General features: G+C 43.4%; 1 protein-coding gene across 1 annotated transcript; it reads right to left on the reverse strand.

Annotated features, from left to right (window-relative positions):
* Positions 1-1,687: 1,687 nt before the first annotated feature.
* On the reverse strand, positions 1,688-23,182 carry LOC146199953 (uncharacterized). The gene is made up of 5 exons (XM_084592241.1): positions 23,060-23,182; positions 19,048-19,214; positions 14,479-14,572; positions 5,347-5,425; positions 1,688-1,827 (listed from the first exon to the last, which is right to left on the reverse strand). Exons 1-5 carry the CDS (start codon positions 23,180-23,182, stop codon positions 1,688-1,690), a joined length of 603 nt encoding a protein of 200 aa, XP_084448367.1.
* Positions 23,183-24,409: the final 1,227 nt, after the last annotated feature.

The raw sequence follows: 24,409 nt of genomic DNA on the forward strand, positions 1-24,409 counted from the left end.
ACAACTGAACTGAACTGAACCTTGAATCCCTACCTGCTGCGAACTGTGATTAGTTGTTGTTGGCCTTGTGTTCCTCCATGCTGTTTTAACGTATGGGGGCTTTCTACTGACTATGTTGGAAGCTTTTCGGTTATTTTTCTATTGGGCGGCCGATCCATTCAGGGCACTGAACATGAATAAACTTGCCTATTAAACAATTATGAGTTCGCGTTTCCACTCAATATGCTCGTGCTCTTCGCTACATCGTTAGTGTTTCGCGCTGTGGCGCTCTAAAATCCGTATCACCCTACAGTGAATAAATTCACATTCCCTCCAGTTGTTATTGCCTTCTAGTTCTGTCCTACTACTGCGCCTTTCAAAGGACATGAGCTGGCGAGAATTCAGGCGAGCACAGATGTAGCCAACCTGCCTCGAAGTAAACTGCGAGAGTCCTCGTTTAAGCGACAATATAACGAACTATTACTTATAACAGCTGCAGCTTCAATTGCAGAAGCGTGAGCAAAATCTTTACACCATGTCACTTGGACGCAGGGATCTCATCATCGCTCACTCCTGGAATTCATAAAATCAGCCAACCTTTTTCCATTCATTTAATCATTTATTCATCCTTCATCCCATGCCCTACTGATGCCCTGAGGTAATAAATATCTATTTAAAAAAAAACACAAACTGGAAGCTCTTATATTTAAAGTGTGAGTTGTAAGTATTCCAGCCTGTGTAGACGGTGATGTCGAGTGCGAAATTCATGCCTGCCAGCCGTGGAAGTTCCCTGCGACGTATTCTTTTTATATTTTAATTTTGTTATTAGCCGCTTCGTTCTTGTTTTCGGCAGGACAGCCGACCCCAGGCAGGCCAAATTACTATTAAAAAACATGGGCAATGTTCACTGGTAGGAGCCCGTAACAGTGCCGAAGACGATTGCCGTATGAACGGCGCATTGGCCGTGACAATAGTAAAGGTTGCTTTAGTTTAGCGGGCGGGGAGATCACGCGTATTTAAAAATTATCTTGCGCTGACGTTGGCACCACTGGCAAAATAATCAGTGCAAGTGCTTATCTGGCCGACAAACCATAAACTGAAAAGCCCCCTTGCATGCCCACATTTTGATGCGCAAGAGCAAATCTAGCAGATACAACAACACACATGTGTTGCCTAGTTAGTGGGAAATCTTTTATATTAGAGGTAGCGGAAATCAAATGAGGACCAAGGAAAAGAAGGACACAACATGAGCGCTCGTGTTATGTCCTTCTTTTTTTCTTTCTTCGTCCTCTTTTTCTGCGCTACCTCCAGTATATATAAGATTCACCTCGCCCAACTAGTAATGTTACTACTGCAAAAATATTGCATGTCTGACTAGCAGGGGCCCTCAATCTTGCAGCAGGAGAGTGAAGTTATTAAGGATGGTTGGAGGTGAGTTATTTGTTGCTTTGATTTCTTTTTTCGTGATTTTTCGGCGCAGTTTCATTATTCGTTTTCCCTACCTCCTTCTCCCCTAGCCAGGACCACGCAGATACGACGTAAGCTCTGGGGGCGAGTAAAAAGTCAGACGCTTCCCAGGTGCATCTAATTTTGCCGCAGTCAACAGTAAAGACGATACCTGTGATGCCCTGGGTAGAAGCCCGATACCACTAATAATTATAGCAGGAAGAAAATGGAAATATAAACTGGGTTTCATAGGCAACCAGTTTCACTTTATTTGTGTTTTGTCTCTGCAGAATTCCTCGTCGTACTTTTTGAACTTGTTCGGTCCGCATAGCAGATCGTAGATGAAGAAGCATTCGCTGCTGACGTTGTGCAGGCCTTCCAGGGTGACCCACATGTCGCAGCCTGTGCGAGAAACGTGGATTAATACATAACACACTTTTCAATACCTCGGTTTGATGAATGGGTAGCCAGAGTATGCTACCGTTTTTTATTGTGATGAATATGTTACTAGAATTGTGCCTTCCCAATCTATGGTCGGCTAAAGTAATTTAAATCAGCCAGGTTATACCAAAGCTTTTTTGCTCAGAGGCCTGCAGTTCTTTGTATGCAGTGTAATATTAAAAGAATCGACTGCTTTCATTTAGCAACAGTAGTACCCGTATTTCTCTTCTTGTGTTATATTCATCATTTATAAACAAAACCACACTTCAGTGATTGGCGCTTCGTATTTTAATAAACAGGTTGCCAATGCTGCGCTTCAATGATATTGTACATCCCGCCGCCTCTCTCATTTTAGGTTACACATACACTCTACGGCCTCTAATCACTTTTACTATTTTGGTACAGCAAAGACGCTCTTTACAGACGTTATCACTTAATATTTATTGCTATTTCATGTATCCGACTTTTCAGCGCACATGTTTTTGCCACAGGACTGTTCTTTAGTCTACGCAGTGAAGTTTCATCTGTTCCCAAGTGCTCCTTCATTGATAGAGCGAGCCTCACAGCTGTAGTTCTTGCTGTGCATTTTTCAGCAGTTATCTGCAGAAAATAAAAAATCACCCCCATTTTTCGCTACAGTTGTCAAAATGGTCGGAGCCCTTTATTACTCGAATAAATGGACGCCTAATAGACGCCTAATAAATAGACGCCCCCCCCCCCCCCCCCCTGTTGGCGTCTTCTGGATAGGGCAAATTTCGGCATCTGCGTCCGAATGCATGGAATCGGCATAAGCCGCAGCTTCTGGTTACATTACGGAGCGGAGCGGATTACAACAACTTGGAAGCCCTGAAAACGATATCAGGGCTGCCAGGATTCTAAAACGTTAATAAATAACCAAATTTCAGACATTATACGACGTGCATAACTCAAAAGCCAAGTCTAAGCTAGCTGATGGTCGATAGCCAGGCACATGTGCGTAGTGGAGCGCTACTAAAGCTTTACATAACCTAAGCTGAGGTGCTGAATCCACGGAACCTAAACCGAGATAGGCAACCTCGATAGCCCTCGATAGAGGCAGAAGTAGCCCCCTGGTAGGCATCTTGCGGGAGCCGTGCATAGGGTGCTTGGGTTGCGTTCACGGCGTGCATGACCCTGAAAGTTTATTTGATCCTAAGCTGGTTCTTGCTTTCTATTCGCCCCGTTTAACTGCTTATTTACGCTCGTATTTTGGGGGAATTGAGAATCCATGAACTGGAAGTCAAACAAAAAGGTGTACTTAACCGATAGTGCAGCAATGTTCGAATTACGCAGCGGCAGGAGTTTTGATACGAGTTCGTCGTTAGGTAAAGATAGCAATAAAAACCTACTGAGCTTCTTCCACTGCACGACTGTCTTGCCTTCAACTTAACTTGTGTGCTTCCAACCCTCGAGCCAGCACTGTTGCTTGGAACAGTGGGGATTCGCATATTTAGAACGTACTGACAGCTCAAGCACGCGGTACATTTCATGGTCTGAATGCTATTGTAGAGTGGTTAGTAATCATAAATACGCTCTAAATGCTTTATATTGTTATTTTCCATTGAATGTGAACAGCTTCTTTCAATTATTGAGATAGCAATGGCTTAAGTAAATTCTAGTATGTTATACTGCCCTTTATTTGCTTGGCACGCACTTTTTCTTGGCCAGCTGTTCCAAGCAGTAACATAACGGACAATTTTTCTTGCGAGCACGAATGAACATGCTTACATAGGTGTCTGTATTCTGTATATTGTCCTGGTCCAGAAGAAGCAGGCTCACATTCGGCACCGTTGAATTTCTGATAGCTCGTGTGTCCACCACTTCTTTCAAAATAATAACTTCAAGTGCCACGAAATGACACTCGATGGCATTATACCCCCCCCCCCCCCCCCTTCCGCTTCTCTTCCTGAAAATGATTAAGTAGCGGTGGGATTCTGGCTGTCCAGTGCGAGAAAGAGAACAGAACAAATAAATGGCAATAAATGCCAGGCCGAACACTCCTCTGATTAAAAAATCTCAAAACGGAAACACCGGTCGTCACAACAGGAAGTTAGGCTCCATGCGGAGCACGTGCACTACCTTAGGTTGAGTTTGACTTCATTTACTATGCACAATGCCATCTGGAGAATTTCATAAGCTCCATCGGCGAGAAGACGCAGCTCTTTGTATGGGACAAAGTAGAGGTTAGGCAACTTCTCCGACAATCCTGGGCGACGGACAGAGGTACACACCCACACTTAGTCATCGAGTGGTACTCGACTTCAGCTTTTATCCAGCGGAATAACAGGCATAGCGCCAATGACGTGTCTCTCAAACTACGGCCCCAGTTTACCGTAGTAGGCATGTAGTAGCACCGTTTCGTACGGCTATGAAAGACAGCGGTAGAGTTGAACGCCGAACACTGTAATTGCTATCTTGTTTATGGGCCTCTACGATGTGAGGGACAATATCAACGGCGACGATATTATGAGACGAAGAGGCACACGGTAGGATAGATGCTGCATGCTTCGAACCATAGAGTTCCTTACACTAACTAGAGGGAAAGCTGAGGGCGCTATACTTCAGCCACCATGGGCGCGCTAAGAATCATGGGCCGGTGTGCTACTTGTTGCGGGACAGTCGGTTTTTCTCGGGTACGTGGTGTGGCGTTACTGCGATGTTTCTTTTTCGTCATCATCATCATCTGAAGGTGCGTACATAGACCGCGAAAGCCATAGTAGCGAAGGCGCAAAAGCAGACGTCGTCAATAAATGGTTTCTGTTTCCCGAAATGCCATTAAAAACTTTCTTAAGTGATTGCACAACCATAAATATTTTTATAACGTTTTTCTGTTTCAAATTTTGCCTATTAAGTGCGAAATATTGGTATTTGGGCTGCTCAAAACTTAGCCAATAGGAGAAAGAGCCATCGCTTATATTGTATAAATCTCACACTGACATGCTCTTTCTTTTTCTTTTTGCAATTTATAGTCATAATATTGAATGATAGGACATTATTTACTGTAGAACAACGTTTATCTTTGCATTAGTTTTGTCCAAAAGTTGTAGTTCTGCACTCGGTAGCTCTCCAGCCCATGATGCTTTGAGCGCGCATGGTGGCTGAACTGGCCGTCTGGAAACTCCATGTAAACTCCCATAGACGGCAGCACAGCTTTCCCTCTAGGTAACAGTAAGAGACTATGCTTCGAACATCTTGCCGGAAGGTAACGAGCAGCGATTCATTTTTCATTCATAACCTACTGCCGGCTCACAACGATATCTCTGAAACTGGACGAGTCTTTTTACGCGCCCGAAAGTGGAGGAAAAAAAGGGCGAGTCGTCGTAGAAAGTCTGCGAGATTGGCGCTGCAGCATAGCAAGGGCCGCTGTTGTACTGCCCAGTTAAGCTGTTTTAGGCGTTTACGCGGCGGCACTACTAGGTTTTCAAAACTTCAGTCCAATGCTCCTACAGCCGAGTTGCTCACCGTTGTTGTAGTGTGGCGCCCGCGTTATGTCGCAGTTGCGGTATTCCGATGCCACGAACGGGTAATACACGGAGACCAGCTTATCTGCGTGAAATAATGAAAACACACGAACATTAATAATACTAAACAGTTATCCTCTTACCAGCCTTTTCAGTTCCACTGAAGGTTTATATCTACTATGAAAGAGAAATTAAAATATTTTGCGCTTTACGGTATGTTTGTGTACTGTGAGAAAGCTGTTTTTCTTGTGCCCATTTCTTCATTACAGAAGGTTCCGACATCATTGGCATCAGCAAACTTTAGATATATTTTACTCACCATTTTATCAATAAACCTCAAATAAAAATGAATATTTTATCTTTTGAATTTTCTCAGCTAATGCACTGTGAACATACAAGGAACAAAAAACTTTAAAAAGATGAACATGCACTTAGAGAGCGCACCAGCACCAGCACAAAAACCAGGAATAAACCAAAAAGGAAAAACCACAAGAAAATATACCACCCACTCTGATACTTGACAAAACAATAATGTTCACAATAAGCAATCACAAGACAACACAGCAATAATGTTAGAAATGCTGCTCGCATCATCGGGATCATTTGCCGTGATTGTGCTTGTCATCTGCTGGACGAGGAGCACCAAGGTGAAGCATATCACAAAGATACTATCACAAAAGAGATCATTGAGGCATCAGAGATTTTGAAGCGCCGTTAGCAGTCCGTCCGTCGCCATATCAAATAAAGAACACGAGTTTCTTCTGTCGTAGCAGAAATTATTGTCTTGTGAATGATCAGAGTGGTTGCTATTTTTTCCCTTTTGTTCATTTCTAGTAAATAGAAGTGGCCTCATGTACTTACAGAGAGGTACTCTGTATCAGCGCTGTGTCTTGGTTCTTCTTCCTTGCGTTGGTGCTGGTGCGCTGCTTTTTCCTAGAATGTCGTACTAACTTGTCCATAGTCAGCGCCATTACCAGACTTCAGCAATGTCGAAGTCGCGTTATCTTTACAGGATTCTGATAAAGTCTTCAGTTATCAACTTTATTTCTGTCGTCTCTGAACAATTTTCAATGTTCTCTTCCGACTGCTGTTGGTGGAAACAAGAAAAGGGAGGTACACAAGGCATACTTTCTTGGTTCATGGATCTCTCCGCACGTTTGGCGTCCTCGCCAGGCAGACTACCCATACAGTTATTGTCAATCGAAAACAAAAACATAATTTCTTGTCTCATTAGCTGGTACAGTCAGAAAATATCAGCCCGATGAAGCGTATTCGCCGTCTGACTGGCCTGTATGCCACTCTTTTCCCGGAGAATAAGGAGCGATAGAGTTCTGTGCGGCCATTGGAAATACTTGACATTGTAAGGCGCCGTTTAAAGCTAATAAATGTGGTTTGAAAAGATTACGCAAGGCATAGATAAACAGGGGGAGAAAATGCATGCCACAAGACATGCGGGGTGCTCCTAAAAGATTCCTAACAAGTACAAAATATGCTATACACACGCGTTATTGTACCAGTTAGTAGGAAAACATTTGAAGGTATACGACAACGGAAGGTGAATTATAAGATGGCACGTTACACAACGAAATAAAAAGCTGCCGAAAATTTGTCAATGATAAGTAAGCGACAAAATTTTTAAAACATTTTTGTAGCTTAAAGAAGGACAGAAAACAACCACTAAAATAAAAGCACAAAAATCCTGCTATGTAAACGTCTGTAGCCGATTTTTGTTCCCTAAAGCACCCTCTGACTCTTAAAACAAACATATCAAAAAAAGCGTCTAAACGAAATAAATGTTTTTATCAATCTTCATAAATGCAATATTCAATGGTTTCCTAATCACAGAACTGAGCTTCATCTGTGACGAGAATTAAAGATACCTCCCCATGGCTTGATTCATAATGTTACATTTTTGAGTTTTGTGTCAGTGATGGTGATGTTGCAGCACTAAGAACCTGAAGAAAGTGGAGGAGGGTAGGTGAGAGGGCAAGAAACTGAACGGGGTAGATAGGTGACAGAAGGTTTGGGAGATGAAAAGAGGCTCTGATTGACGAGATATAGCTAAACGAGGTTCCGAACTGATACATAACATAAACTATTGCAATAATGTTGTATATTTACGTGCGCCGCATGACACGTCGGATTGAGAGAAAAGGATGGTGATCAGCGCTGACTGTGCACTTCGGAGCGTACAAGGTGTTGCTCTTCGTTTTGAGAGTGTTGTGCCTAACAGCGAGCCGTTCTGGTAGAAGATAGCAATTGCTTTTAAAGTGCCCCAAGACGTATATGAAGAAGCTCTACAGCCATAATGCTTGGTCTAGTTAGTTTTTAAATAAATTCAGATGCTTACAAACGGCTTCACAATAAGAAACGAAGACCGCAAATTCATAGTCGATATTTGCATATGTCGTTAGGTACGCCTATATCCCTGGCCTTATTCCTTAAGCACAGAAGTTTTTGCCGCAGCTAGCACAGAAACGAATACAGAGTATCGCGAACACGGGATATCCGAATATTCGAGCAAATGATGATTCTACAGCGCTGCTAATGTGGCTCGTTAGGTAGTCGACAACCGTTTAAGCGTCGATGGCGGTGAGAACGAAGGGGAGGTGCGGAAAGGATAGGAAGAGCTATCTAACGGGAGAGAAGGGTAGGGGGCGTCTCTTGGACAGATGCCGGGAAGCTCAATTCCGCGTGTTATGCCAGGCGCGTGCGTTCTGCTTGAAATTCCGACCGTGCGTTGTGGACCATAAATGTCGACGACATATGTCATTTCAAGAATAACAGCGCGACTTAGATAAGGACGGAAGTTGGACGCCAACATAAGAGCGGTGGTCCGTGTGTCTTCCTTCTGTCCTTGTCAGAGTCACGGTGTTCTTGAAATGCGCACGAACTTGGCCAATGATCAGTTCTGACGAGATGCGTCTCTTCTAAGGAACACGATAAATAGAACCCCTGTTTCTATTTATTTACTTGTCCGACCTGCTATTAACCTAACGTGCGACGCTCGGGTTCAATTTCAGATAATTGAACCCTACCTACTTGTCACCTCCCTGACGGTACCATGGCCTGTTTTTGCCGGTTGTTTTCGTCCCCTTATTTTACAAGCGCAGGTATGCGCCGTGTAATCCCTGGCAGTTGCCTGCGCTACTCTGGCGACTCGTCTAAGCGCCGCCTGCCCCTGCAGTTCCACTGGTCGCGGAGACATTTTCTTTTGCGGAAATGTTAAAAGGCGGGGCGTCACAGAGGCTTCTATCTTTACGGTGGATAGAGAGAGAGAAAAAGAGAGAGACAAGAACTGCATCAGCGATTTAAAGAGAGCGGAGTGAAAAATACAGCACAACGCTGAACGATGGGCCGAGATTGCTGTTTTTGTATCCAAATCACGCCTGTCGAATGCATTGCGGCCTGCCTAAGTCGTCGTTCTGTTATGAATTCGTAGTCGCCGTGTAGATATATTATATGTCCGAATCGTCGAAAACTTTGATAAAAACAACGCTGTAAGAAATATTTGTCGAAAAATACAGAAATGTTTTGTTTCGTTATGTTTCAAATTTTCTGTGTCTTCTAGTTCTCTGTTTTAAACGCAATATCTCTGTTAATTGACAGACTTTATCTGGTATACTGCGCGTTGTGTTTTTTTTTTTTTCACTTTTATCTCTGTTTACTCTGTTGACAGGTGTTTCTCTTGAGCTAACAGAAAATTTCTATGATGTACATTTTCGTTTTAGTTTTTTCTTTCATTCTGGGTTCTTTCTGCCTGTGAAACGAAAAAGAAAATTACGTATAGCCCCACATTCTGTCAATAAGCAGTATTTATAAGGCGAAATCCTTGATAGACCCATTACGTGAAAATCCGTCTGTCGGCGTTGGCCCTAAAGTCTGCCCTGCAACAGCCGTTGTCTATCCGCCGAAACCGCGAGTGGAACTACGGCATGCATAAGAGATAAAACTGTACCAAGGAGCCGCTCCTCCTTTTTCCTTTTGTCCACTCTATGCTGAAAGGCAGCACCTACGGATCTCAATGGGGGGGGGGGGGGGGGGAGGGGGGTCATTATTAGAGAGATTTAGCTTACCGTGATCCGCGATCCGCTACTGGGATCCGCCACCGCGCGTTCCACTGCGCATGCCCAGACCCCCCCTGCCGCCGACAGATGGCGCCACATACTGGATGTAAATAGAATGATGGTTTAGTTAACCATTCTAAATCAATAATTAAGATATATGGAGAAAAATGAGCATGATAGCTACTGCTACCACCCCGTTTCAAAGGGGACGCTCCTATACTCCATCCATCCATCCATCCATCCATCCATCCATCCATCGGCATACAGACCTGCCGCGTCACACCAATCAGCTTGACCGCCCCGCCCACGCGCGGTAGAGAGCTACAGTGGCGGATTGCGGATCACGGTAAGCTAAATCTCTCTATTTACTGATTCTATACCAAACTGGTTACACAACCATTCTTCGGACAGCTGTCTCGGTTCCAATGTGGCGTAAATCTGCTATTCTATTGTGAAACACTTTGCATTGGGAAATTGAACAGGCGACATATTCAGCTCCAATTGGTCACCTTCCAAGAAATGTTTTGGCTGGAAAAAAGAGGGTTACGTCTTTCCTGGAACGTGTTTCGGTAAAATTCGTCTAATGAATATTTGTGTATGAGAACAAACTTTCTTGAAAAATACTTGTAATTTAACACACATTTCTTAGAGATAAATATTATTATGCTTTCATTTGCCGATAACCGCTCGCAGGTGATGCTACTGGTTGTTGTGTTATGGCCCTTTAACCCTTTAGTTGTGCCAGCCAAGGATTATTCACAGATTATCAGAATACGTTGAGTCCTGCGCGTGAAAGATATAAAGCAGAGTTTGGGTCTGAAATGAATATGGCAGCACCAAAAAAGATATTCGAAAAATACTGCAGTTCACAAAGCGCAAAACTAAGCACAGTCTTGTCCCGAAATGAAAATGAAGAATAATTTACGATTTTATCCCTTGGGGTAAAGTTGTGGCTGGCAAGAGGTGCGGTTAGCTTTAGGGCTCTGACGGCAATTGTCAGCTTGGGCATTTTTCATTTTGGTGTTGCAATATAAATTTATTGCTTCTGATATCTTTCATGGGAAACATTTAGGCCTCCAGTAAAAAAGTTGTCAGGAGCAGGAATAAGAGCGTGCCAGCTATACTGTCTGCTGTTGAACGCTGTGCCCCTGCAATTACAACCGCGCTAAAGTATGAACGAAGTACAACATTCCTTCACGCTTCCAAAAAGAGCGCGCCCTGTGAATCATTTTCATCGGGCGGTTTTCCACACAGGCTTTTGACATAAATTATTTAATAGACGGATAGAACTTATGTCTGAAGTAACTGCCACATGCAGTTCCTATCGTTATAAAAAGTAGTCAGGATATTACCTAAATAAAATCTAAGCAGCTGATCACATTATAAGGTTAAGGATTTCGATGTCTGTAGTTTGCTTGCTGCAGTAAGATATCAAAAACTAATTTTGTTTACTTTTCAGTGCAGCAATTTTTACAGCACACATCGTTGCCCATAGTTAGAAAATTTAAGTTTTAGTTTACTAAACGGGGTGTTCAAATGACGTCTTTGGAGCAATATTGTGGCGCAGAGCAGAGATTAAAAAGTGCAGCCCGAAACAGACAGCGATAAGACTATGAGGTATGCCTGCAGCGTTTCGCCGTGCTTCATGCAACAAATGTCCACCACTGTGACGTAGGCATCTATTCTTTATAGACTCAGTCCTTGAACCGCTATCATGATTTTACGGTGGAGCCTCATTTGACCCAAACCGGGAAAGTCCGCGTGGGTGCTTCTCGATGCAATATTCGGTTTCGCTTCAAGACTGGCAGCGTGAAACGACTGCTACAAGGTGCTGGTCAAACTGTCTGACCCCTTGGTGATTTGGTTTTTAGCGCGCCAACCAAACGTCTCATCCCGAAGTGGTTGGAAGCTGCAGGAGTGGCCAGGTTGACTGCTAAAGACTGCGCTCTGATTCGACAAGCAGAACTTCTTTCAGTTATACCAGTGTCGCATTAAACGGAGAACACGTTTCTGCGATATCTCTGGTATAGCACATGTTTTGATTTATGTTATATACCTTCTTGAAACCGGGCTCATAAGCACACAGCAAAGGAACCGTACACGAAGCTGTCTATCTTAGAAATGAGATTTAATACGAAGAGATGCTCTGCATTCATCACCGCATTGATTTATCACGCTGGGCGGCCCACTTCACGTCATGAATGTTTTCCTGATAACCTCGGTTTTTTGCTATGGTGCAATACCTTCATGTCGCATTAAAGGATGTCAAGTTAGGGACATATCACAACGTGCGAACCTGCTGCTCTGGCTCAGTAGTTAGGGCGCTCACCTATTGACCCTGATGGACCCAATTGAGGCCCGTCTTTTACTGCCATATTTTTTCCCAAGTGAAAGACAGAAGGCCTTTGTAATAACGTGCCACATGGGTATCGTCCGGTAGCCGCTGTTATAGAAAACTGAGCTATACGGGACCCCGGTGTTCTTTAACCGGCTAAATGCCGGCACTTGTGCATGAACGGTGCACGCCGGCACGCGACAGCGATCAGCACACGTAAACATGGGCTCGCCTAAATGAAGTTCTTCAGGCACTAAACCACGTTTAAAGAGCAGTGCAAAAAAAAAAGCGTTCTGCAGATTGCCATCCGAAGGCTCTTTATACAGCGTTCCAGTGCACCCGATGGCGCAGAAGCAGCTTCTAAAACCATGTTCTCTTTTTGCAGCACAGCATGGTTGAGCGTATTGTCAAAATTATTGGGGGCCCTTTAAGCTATGCGTTCAAGGGTATCACGCGAAAATGTTAAGGGCTCCCACTTGCGGCTCCCTCTTCGAGTACGTGCGTGTAGTATCTGCTACTAATCGTCAATCGCCTGATTTTATGCTTCTAATGTATTTCAGATCATTATTAGCATACTGTCCTAAGCTACCACGTTATCTGGCTACTGTTCATGAGCGGTCACCCGACATATAAATCCCCGCCTTAACCTAGTCGTATAAATGCGCCTGAGTGGCCTTGAAGTAGCGTGCCTCTCTCGGCATCAAAGATTCCTTGAAAGATGATTTCTCATCTATCCTCCCCTGCAAATGAGCAACCCTAGTTGTCAGGTCCTCCTCACTTTGTGTTACATCGCCCCCTGCGCCAACGACGAAGTATAGTTTGGCGCGCGAACTCGCGCACACAATGTTAAGAGAACAACATAGGCTCGGACAGACCAGCAGCTCGATGGCAGGCTCCACTTGCTCAGCAGCCGTGAATCCGGGGCGCATTCACTACGCGAAGTCAGCCTCAACCACAAGTCGCCTTCTACAACTAGCCCGGGCGCCTACTAACTTATTCTATAGGAGAATGAACGCTCGGACATGCCACCTACAGACTGCCACATGCCAGAGCCATGCCCGTGATTTTTCGGGCACAAAGGCGAAATTGTGACAATGCCGCATTTACTATAGAACGGGGGAACGGAGCCTTAAATGCTATCGCATTAATACCTCCGGCCTCAGCTGCATCATAAATGTAGACGAGAAATCAAAAATGCTTGCAGGAGTGATTGCCACCAGCTGGCAGCTTATGCAACTCGACTTATATTGTTTTACATGGAGAGAATATCTGACAACCCTTAAAAAGCAGGGTTGCTGCATGCCCTTAGGCGTACAAAATTTGAGACGTACTACGTAAATGAAATGGTGAATTACTGATTTTAATCACCATGAGAGAATAGAAAGAGAAAAAGTTGAACAGGGTGGAAACGATCCGTACCCCGTTTCAAAGAAAGACGACGTCCTAATCTGCCTTCCATGCATTAACATGCTGATTGTGGGAAGGTGTTAAAGTACTGCTGTAAGGACGGGGGCATGATATCTAATCAAATCGCTGACGGCGAAGACGCCAGGTGCTTGCTACAAACATCGCAACCCTCAAATTTCCAGATAACAGGTATCACAAATGCTGGTGGTTCTTGGCAACCGGTTTGGTTTTTCACGTTCAGCCTAAGGTTCGAGAAACAAAAGACAAATTTTAGCCAGCTCTGAACTTTGTACAAGAAATACAACGTATCGTTGAGGAGAACGCTTGCGGGGGCACAGCTTGTGCTACGGAGTTTACGGCGGTGTAGAAAATGAAATGAGTAGCACACATTTAAGTTTGCCGCTGCTAGGAGGTCTGTCTCCTTAGAAAAGGAAATGTTCACTGCCAGTTTGATTTGGGGCCCAATGGAAAAGGCTGAATTAAAAACATAGCAGAACCACATTTGGGGTATCGTTTTGTGGTTCTTGCTTACGCTTCTGATTTCCATAATTTCTTGTGAACCCCTATGACCCATTGCTGTCCGGACGATGTTATCTCTGATTTCGGGCGTTGATAAAAGGTTTTTGGTAAATGGTTTCAGGACTATCAAGACTGTACTGCTATGCATAAAGCCCGCGAATGCAAGCACACAAGGAACAGTGGACAATTGTAATAAATGCGGTTAGAATGTACTTTGCCCTCCTGTGCTTGATTTCAGTAAATCGGTCTATAGCGGACGCCAGTAGGCAATCAGCATCTACAATACTTCGCACTGTGAACTAAAAATTTCATTGCCTTCGTTTTACTGTTGTTTTTAGGGGAAGGAAGGGAACTCTCATAGTTAGCGCGCGTTGTTTTAAAATATGAGAATTAGATTTATTTCACTACCGGCATTCTTCTCACGGAAACTGACCGCTTTTCCCCACTCCATTGAGTGTTAGCTTATGAGATAAGTTATATAAGCGTTTAGGAAGCCAAACTTTTTAACTTTGGTACAGATAAAATTATTTTCCAATGGAAAAGTACGCGACCTTTTTTTAACAGAAACAGAGGGTATCGAACGCAGGTCGAGTGGAGCTTGTAAATAACGTTGAATTGAGTTGAGCGGAAAAGGAGGAAAAAGCGAGAGCCCGAACGAGAAATTTCAACACGTCTAGAAATTGAAACACGTCTTGAAAAAGCCGTGGAAGATTCATATAGAAATGCTTCCAATCAAACTTCGGCCCAGGTTCACAATGGCGGTTCACAATTATATATTAATAATTAAAAATAATCCAGTTGCGACAGCATACTTGCCTTTGTAAGGGGAGACAGCCATAGCATTCGGAACCGTGTAGCCTTCTGTTGCCTCAGGAGTTAGGTACACGGTTCGGTTAACTCTGAAAAAAAAAAGAATCACTAATCCAACTCTCCTGACGGGAGAACGGAGGTTTGGGCTAGTTGGTGGTCATTCATGTTTAGTTGGTGGTCATTGTCCTGATGGTAAAGCCGCTCTACCCGAACACAAAACTGAACGGAGTACCCGGGTTCAAACCCAACTGCGGCGGCTGCGTTTCGGTGGAGGTGAAATGAAGAGGCGTTCGTGTGCTGGGCGATGTCAGCGCACGTTAACAGATCTCCAGGAGGTCGAAATCACTCCGAAGCCCTCTACCGCAGCTCCTCTTTCTTTCTTTCTACTTTAACTTCCACCTTCCTCTCTTCCCTTACGGCGCTGTTCAGGTGCCGCCGGGGTGGTGCAGTGGGAAGACGCCCGACTACTGTGCCGGAGTACTCTGGTTCGAACCCGACCTCGGCGGCTGCGTTCCGATGGAGGCAAAACGAAGAGGCGTCTGTGTGCTGTGCGATGTCAGCGCACGTTGAAGATCCCCAGGTGGTCGAAATTACTCCTTCGTCCTCCACTACGGCTCCTCTTTCTCTCTTTCCACTTTCACTCCCACCTTCCTCCCTTCCCTTAGGGCGTGGTAGAGGTGTCCACAGAAAACAAGTGAGACAGTTACTGCGCCTTTCCTTTCCCATAAATCAATCAATAAATCAATCAATCAGTTCCCGCACCTTTCCCTTCATATAAATCAATCTGCCCAAAGAAACAAGTGTGACAGATACTACGCCTTTCCTCTCCTGTGAACCAATTAAGGTTAACTATTATTAAACAGCTTACACGATTGCTTTATAGAGGGAATAATTTCTCGGCAAAGGCTACGATGCTGTTTGTCAGAAACCTTACACCAGAACCGAAATAGGGTGCGAGAAACTACGTCATCTTCTTTTGCCCTCTCTCTCTTTCTTTCCTGATTTCGCTCGTTTTTTTGTTTGTTTTCTTCTTTTTGCCTTTGGATCTTTATTTCTGTCTTTGCAGCTTATTACATTCGCTGCCGTTGCTTCTATTTCTTTCTTGATTTCTTTCCTTCTTTCTTTTCATTTCTTCCCCCACCTTTCCTTCTTTCTTTCGCTCTTTCTCCGTTCCTTTCTCGTTTTTTTTTTCTTTTTAAATTATACACAACCTGCAATTAGAAGCAGCGTCCTTAATAGCACTGTTTATTCGGGCACTTTGCTGTTGCTGTGTCATCTGAGATTGGCTCAAATTAATATAAAGGTTAAACCAAGCAGTCAGACTAAAAAATTCCTTCGCTCTAGTAGAACAAGTAGCATAAAGGAAATGTAGGCGTTTTGCGGTGCCCATATTGGATACAAATGTGTCGTCGGTGATCAAGAAATTCCAGGAAAGCTTTCCAGCCGTGCAGACGGAAAAAATCCGCTACTGAGAATGAGGTATATCTACAAATCTGCTGAATAAGGTGGTGAACTTGTAGTTGGAAAAGTGGCCAATGCCCCATGGCTTCAAGTGTATCCAAACCTTAAATGAACGCTAATATTATCTTCATGTACAAAGAAAAGGGACCTCACAGACCTGAGAAATTTTACGCGGATCAGTCTACTATCCATTGGTTGCACATGTCGGCAGAGTGATGGAGACAAGGCAAGAAAGAAAAAGAGGTCATGATGTATATAACTATTTGATCAAACTGATCTTGTTATGGTCGCTCAGATATATGCTAACCAGAGAAGTGTTTGTATATTTCCATATCTGGAGTGGTGGAACAGAGTGCGTCAGATATCCATCCGCGCAGTGATTTGATCTAGAAGTTACATTTCTGAATCGTCATTATCGGGGACAACAGGTCCTTGTTCGCGTTTTTTCGTTGGTTTCTTATGCTTCATTTGCTGTATGCGTATTTTCATATAGCATAAGTCTTCTTTCTGTAACAACATATTTTAGTTGCGAGACAGCTGTTTAATTTCTGTTATTCTCTGTTTTTCGCTGTTTTTAGTGTTTTTCGCAGATTCATCGTTTGTTCCCAACGTAATTCTCTTGACTTCTTTCTGATCAGCGAACTACTGAGAAAAAAAATGTTCGCCCAAATGTTTTGCCTGTCACATGATACCTTAGGTGTCACGGAAAGGGACTTGAAAGGCCGACAGCAAAAAGAGCTCTGAACCTCTATGCGTTCGCTTGTATATATTGCCGGAACGTCACCACAAAAGAACGATGATGTGAATATTTCACATAGAGTGCCATTTGTCGTTGACACTTCTTGCAGTCCGAGGTTCACGCATATATCTTGATGTGGAGAGTGAACCTAATAATGAAGGTTTTAAATGTACCATGTAGCACTTTAACATAATAGGTTCTACATTTGTAAATGCATTTAGTCACAGGTGGAGCAATATGCCCGATCATGTTAGTTTTTGCTTTGTATATAACACACGATAGTGGCATCGGGATGCAGTTTACTGAAAGCGGCTCTTGTATATATATATATATATATATATATATATATATATATATATATATATATATATATATATATATATATAGAATAACGATATGATCTTGATAAGTAAATAGCAGCTTGCAACTACAGGCTCACAGATATAATTATGAGGCAGCGCACCATGAAACACACAGAAAGGAAAATGCGAAAAGAGCTGAACTTACAACTGAATGTTATTCAGGAGCCCGTAAGAATAAATATGAAACAACTACAACAAAAGCAACACAAAAAGGTTGGATACAAGCGGATTTCCCGGCATTCTTAATCACGGTTTACCTTGGCGCAACAAGAAAATGCAACTCTTTCTCGGATAACATGAATCTATACTGTGCTGACGCATGACGTCTCCGCATCCGCTATTGCCTTCGCCTCGATAATCTTCTTGTTATTTTGCAAACGATTTTGGCCAGGATGCTGCAATCCGAGAAGTTAGGTTTGCAAGCAGGCTCATGCTTGCACTCACGGCAATGCTTTAACAGAAAGCCTGATTTGGTTTTACACATACTATAACTGTGTTCGTACAATCTTTCGTTGAAACATCGGCCTGTTTGTCTGATTTACGTTTTCCCACAGGACAACTTCATTTCATATACAACGAAGTACTGGCATGCTACAAATGAATTTTTATGTTTTATTTTCCCCCTTCCTACATGTGTTTTTCTTGTTGCGCTGCCTCATAATCAAAGGCTCACAAGACTTTCTAAAGCTGACAATTTAAATCGAAACAGCAAGAGCGTCTGTTCGCTAACTTGAATAACAGTAGTCCTATCTTAAAGGCTTATGACCCAATCACTGTCCAAGAAATGTTGAAATATATCTTTAAACGTTATATAGCTGTATTAGTTTTAGAAATTTCTAAAATACCAATTCAGACCGTTACCGGCCTTCCCTTAACGCGTGAATGCGATGTGTGACAGTGATGCGCTCTAGGAAAATGGCGGCCAGAATGGCACCGCGCTAGTGAGCACCGTTTTTCCGGCACAGCTTTACCCTTCCCTCCGCACACCCTCGTACCCACCTCCGGGGAGACCATCGGATAAAGATTTCTTGCTAGACTCCGACGATGAGCCCGCTTCCTCCTTCTCGGTCACCGAGATGATAGAGAATCATTTACAAAAAGAAAAATGTGACCTCGTCAATAGAGTATAATTTTGGAAGGTAGCTCTCTTCTAAGAACACAAAACATGGCGGCCCTCTCTCACAAAGAAATGAACAACCATTTTCAAAAAATATTCTGGTAGTGCAGATTACGGATGCAAATGTATTGTTAAGGATTCCCTTCCAGCTTCAGAAAGAAAATCTTGGTAGCATAAAGCTTTAGTGTTACAGTTTTGTGTCAGTTATGAAGAACTCTTTTTGTTTTACATCTTTCCTTTTCAATGCACAGAGTTAATGAGCGGTATAAAAAACACGGCTGAAAAGTGCGATCAAAGAGAACAATAACACAAACAGGACCAATAAAAAACAATGCACACAAAGAATGGGTGAAGAAAAAAGTTAAAAAAGCGTGAAAATAAAAAGCGGTCAGTGCATAGCAAGGCTCTAAAGATATCCCTTCCCCCCTCCCCCCCCCTCCCCCCGAAGCAAAATTCTACAGCGAAAGAGTGAAATAAACTGCACTCGGAAGCAATCACAAGACCTGAGCTGAAGCAAAAAAATGCGAAAACACCTTCGCTTTAGCTTAAAAACCAAACCTCTAATAAGACGTATTCCCGCTTTCATCTATATTTTAAACAAACTCTCTTTATCTCATGCGATCGCGTTGTGAAATCAATAGCTTCCTTTCAATATACTTTTTCTTTGTTCCTGGGAGGGTTCTTGTACTGCTTTTCAAGGTGACATTAGGCAGTGAACGAGTGCAAGCAGACAGCATATTACGACTACGTTTCTTCCTAACGGTCCAAAAGCATACCTTTTTTAAAGATACGCTGCAGGATGTAATACGAGCGGATAGATTATCAGTAGGCGACAAATGAAGTTAGTGCGCATAGGATGAAATAAATGCGATATGACGCACTTACAGTTTGTTCGTAGCGCTGTCCCAAAAATACGTTAAAGCGACAGCGTATTTTTCTTTATCATTCCACTCGTAGTTCCAGCCATGGATGCATCGGCCGTCCCAGCCGAGCAGTGGGTCATGCTCGTAAGACCTCTGGTAAAGCACGAACACGGAGTCCTGAAGGAACGTCTGCGAGACAATTACAATGCCGCTTAAAGCTCTGCAGGCTTCAAGAGTAAAGAAATTATGAGCAACATTTAAATGTATGGCGTTGTTTTCTACACAGCAATGTTTATTTACATATTAGTTATATCGCACCGACATTTCACGAAAACTGCAGCGCTCCTCAAGGGCGTCGAATTTGTTTGGCTGCAACTGGTATGAAAGCAACCGATGGCTTTCCATCGTGCTGAACGGTGAAGTGACTCACTTTGCGCTACTTGTGGACAAGAATGGTTCAAGAGTTTGCCTGGACGCGGCCATGCGTTCTGGTAACTAGGTCTACAAAAGCCCAAAACCAAACGTATGCATGTAGCATGTTGACACTTCCATCGTGCGCTGTGCAGGAATGCATCTGCAGTTTCTACCAGCTGACGAAATGTGCACGTGATATAGAGCTGCTTTATTTTCAAACTACTGCAGTGCATGGTTTGAAAATACTTCAGGTGATACGGGATGCTGGCGACCGTTGATGTGCGCAGCATAGCGCTGGCTGCAATTTGTCGGTGACGCGAGGGTTAGCAGATGGTAAGGCCCTAAACTAGACCGGAAAAGCTGGACTCGAACAGTCGCAACTGGCACTGCACGCTCAAGGCACCGCCCGGAGCTTTACGGGACTGGTGCAGCGGGTGCAGCTAAACTGATGAAACTTAAGCTTCAGTTTGTTCGTTCAGTACCTCTTAAACTGAATGCATCGTTTAAGCATTCTGCGCGCATACGTAAATCCTTTCTAGAAAGCACTAAGCACAAGCGACTTGCTTTTGGGACGTCTAAATCTCTAGAAATTGCAGAGCGCTCTTCTCTTCAGCGAAGAAAGTCCAAGGCATTCTCTCAAAATTTTTCCTTCTGAAAGGCATTCAATTCCTTTTGAAATTCCAACGAATTCCCTTTCGGCGCCAAAAGCTCTAGTAGGTTACAGTAGAGATATGTTAGGTCCCTTCATTTCTGACAAACACTCTGCGCTGCAAACCGGTGCTCAAAGTTGTTTTCCTTCAGCTCACGTCTTTTGTGAAACGGGCTTTGCGCTTAGCGGCATACAAATATCGCGAAACTTGTGAAAAACAAGGGTGGCGCAGTTTTCGAGCCACTGTGGCACCCTTTCCTTTGAGCGTGCTTAACATATTGTACCATTTTTTCTAGCAGATATCAGGCTTAGTTTATGTATATTGATGCCACATTTCAGAAGTACCATGCCAGTTATATTTCGCACCAATGTTTCAGAGGCAGTTTCTAATTTCACGGTGAATGCGTTGCACGCTGGAGAAGCACCTTTTAGTTCTGTCAGTTTCGCCCTTCAAAACAATCATAAATAGCCATCTGCCTCCCGCTTGCTAGCAATGTGGACTGTGTAAAGCGCAACATCTTAGGTGAAAAGTTCGTGCACGAAGTTTTAACTCTCCGAGCGTAATGATTCCGTTCATTACAAAATCCGCCGTGGTCTTTATGAGGGAAAGGCATTGTAATGCGCCTCTGGGTAGGTGGTAGTGGCAGAAGATGTGAGCGGGCAACGACTGGTTAAAGGGATGCATGGTAACGAGATCACCTGACACGACAAGAACGGCAAACATGGGTAGTGTAGTGCCTAGGAGATTGCAGGGTAAGGTGCAAGTGGAACACACTGGGAGCCTAGTATGTTGAGCCTGACATGCTGCACCTGGACCGTGCTTTTATTGCACACAAAATATACAATATTTAGCAAAGAACCGCCAGCTGCCGTTGACTGAACAAAGCATGGTCGTCCGGCATAGCTGAGGCAGCGCATTATGCGTATATCTGGAGATGTGCCACACATTACTGTCGATTACTAGCGTGTGTTGAAAAAATAAAGGAGTAATGGAAAAAGCTGGCCGCATTAGCGCTCTCGCGTCACATCATATGAGAGCGAAGCTTAAGCACTAGCCAAAATTCTTTTCAAAGCTATTTGCAGTAGAACATGTCTAAACATTGTTTTATTCTCTCCCCTTTGAGCAACGCAAGAAACATGAGAAGGCCTTTATCTAATATGAACTTTAGAATGCAGAAAATTTAGAAACAATGCTTATTAATGCGATAGCGTTGAAAGCTGCATGCAGCGAAAATAAAGCGTTGTCAGCTGTCCGCCGACATTGCCGTTGTGCGAGAAAACTCTAAGCATGGCGCTGGCAAGCCGCAGCCTTCAACTGACAAGGCCGAGCACTAGCAGGACGTAGGCTTCTGTCACATTGCGTTTGGTAGGAGTTGAAAAAGTGGGCCTTTCCTTTTTATTTCAGAATCAGCCTCTCAAATTGCCGCATTTTCGTTACCCTTAGGCCACCCAGACACGTTCATACGAACTGCCGAAAGCGATGTTTTATATGTGGGTTGCTGGCTACGCATTCGCGCCGTAACCTTAAACGCAGAGCTTAAGCGCCACCACATTTTTCGTCAAAATGTGGACACAACATGCATATTTAAGCAGCACAACCAAGGGCCTCTGACGCACAAGGATTTTCGCATAGTACGACTTACGCATAGAATGAGTTTTCCTTCGGAGTAGCCAGCTTCATTAGTTTGTAACGTATTTCGTGTAGAAAGGGGTGACTGCGTAGCACGTGCCGTCTTTGCCAAAAGTGACCAGGCTGCGTGTTCTGTATCCGAGTAAGGTACTAGAGACTTCACTCCACTTATGAAGCTGCAAATCTGTGCGAAGTAAATGCGAACTCGTGTCCTCACTTCTTAACACGTTGTTTTCCCCTGGGAATCTATGTCGGCTTAGAATTCAAGCGAGAAGCGAAACATGCTGCCTGGTTACTTTTGGCAAAGACGGTACCAAACGTTAGTAACGAGGGCTGCACCTCTGTTTTTGGGTATAAATTATATTGTACATCTTAGACAACGATTTTAAAGAATCCGCCAATTTCATTTACAATAAAGTATCTAGAATGTGGAGTTTAGCACGTAAACATTGGAAGCAAAAATTGTTGATGCTAGCTTTTTTTTTCAAACCATTTCTCTCGAACAATCGCTTTTTACCTTACGCATTATTTGGATAACGTTCACTGAAACTGTGAGCCGTTGCTCTACACAGACAGATATGGTTTGGTTGTTTTTAGAGTTTGACGTCCCTAAGTGACTCAGGCTATGAGGGACGCCGTAGTGAAGGGCACTAAAATTTCGACCGCCTGGGGTTCATTACCGTGCTCTGTGTGCGCGCAGTACACGGTATCTCGCTCTTCGTAGCCATCGAAACACGACCACCGTTGCTGGGCTCTTATCCTTGAGTTGAGTAGACCAGCGGCCTAACGACTTATACATATGTAGATCACAATGTGACTGTTACGATAAGGCGGGTACGAACCATTCCTGGGTGATATAATGCGAGGTCTGACTGGTTTTGCGAGGGAGCGCAAAAAGTAAAATTTACTTCATTTTCGCACTAAAGAACACCTATAGTCGAAGCTCACTATGCTGTTATAGCAGCAAGTTATCGCTTGGCTGAGCAGCCAGCAAAAACGCAAATGACTGCGAATTGTGTGTTGCGTGAAGCATGTATCTTCACGACAGAGCCATCACTTTAAAAGGTTCTTTATAAAAATGTTGTCCTTAGATATAAGCTCACAAACAGATTCCGTTCGACTAAGAAAATTATTTTTAATAAATACGTGTTTGAAAACGGCATAGTGCAATATTTGAATGAGGTCAGTATACCACCATTTAAAATATAAAGCAATGTGGCTTCAACGATTAAAAACACACCTCCATCGTTAGATGCTGACGATTACAAAACAGTGTACTCGAAGTCGTTGACCACTTCACCCTATCTGACAGAAGTTTCAAAATACGCGCGTGCTGCTTACCTTCCAAGCATCTTGGTAAGGCGCCAGATAGGCCTTCCTTTCAGGAAGTGTTGATGTACCGAATACAAGGGCCGCAAATGTGAAACTGAGAGCCCAATGGACGAGGGAACGGGAACCGAGCATGATTTCTGTTTTTTCTCTCAATGGTTACCTGCTAAAATACAGAAAAGCCCATCGCAATTATAAATGAAATGTTGGTGAATACTGAGCAAATATCGGTGGTCTGAGTTTCGCTTTGTACAGTTAAGAGCATAAGAAGTTTAGTTGGAGAAATCAACAAGCATGGAAACTGCCTTGCGTTTTTCCGCCCTATTAGAGCGGATTTACTAATATGCATATAATATTAGGCTGATGTAGGCAGCGTATAACTTTGGGCTAGTTGGTTGTTTACCATTATTCAAAAAGCAGCGCTCACTGTTGTATATCAGGAAGTCTACCACTTTCCCCGATAATTCAACACACGCTTTCTGACGCATATCTCTTCCTTGTTCTCGCGTATTACTGAGCTTTGTTTTCCGCACAGTGACGAAGACAGGAAAAGGCTATATATATACATATACATATATATATATATATATATATATATATATATATATATATATATATATATATATATCTTTGTCTTCATAGCCACTGCCATGCATCGCGTGCTGGCGCACTCGAGGACGACGAAGTTGATCATACGCCGACAACCAGTCGTCGACGTCTTGGTCGGCCGTGCCACTGAAGAGGCGTGGATTACGCTGCCGTAGAACGCCGGAACACAGTACCGTGGTTGGGATGGGTGGCGATGTCGAGGTGGTCTCATCCGGCAGGGTGGAAGCAGAGTGCAATGTGCGGCTTCTGAGTTTCAGGGTGGATGGGAACTACCTCGCCGCACCTCCACCAATTGTAGGGGTGTGTTTATTCAGTAAACCCAGATGGATCTAGCCGCTCAGGAGGAACTCGCAGCGGAGCGTCAGGCATGGCGAATCAGCAAGGCGGCGACCAACTTCTTCGTCCTCGAGTGCGCCAGCACGCGATGCATGGCAGTGGCTATGAACACGAAGATTATCACGCTACAATATATATATATATATATATATATATATATATATATATATATATATATATATATATATATATATATATATATATATATATATATATATATATATATATATATATATATATATATATATATATATATATATATATATATATATATATATATATATATATATATATATATATATATATATATATTGTATTAATGTAATAAAGTTGATACATCGAAGCGGCTGCTGACCTCAGTTTAGCACTACGCAAGGTTTTACTTTGCAGCACATTTCTGTGTGCAGCCAATGTTAG

This window comes from Amblyomma maculatum, chromosome 2, assembly GCF_055883805.1.
Source record: "Amblyomma maculatum isolate TAMU_Amacu chromosome 2, ASM5588380v1, whole genome shotgun sequence".
NCBI classification, from domain to species: Eukaryota; Metazoa; Arthropoda; class Arachnida; order Ixodida; family Ixodidae; genus Amblyomma; species Amblyomma maculatum.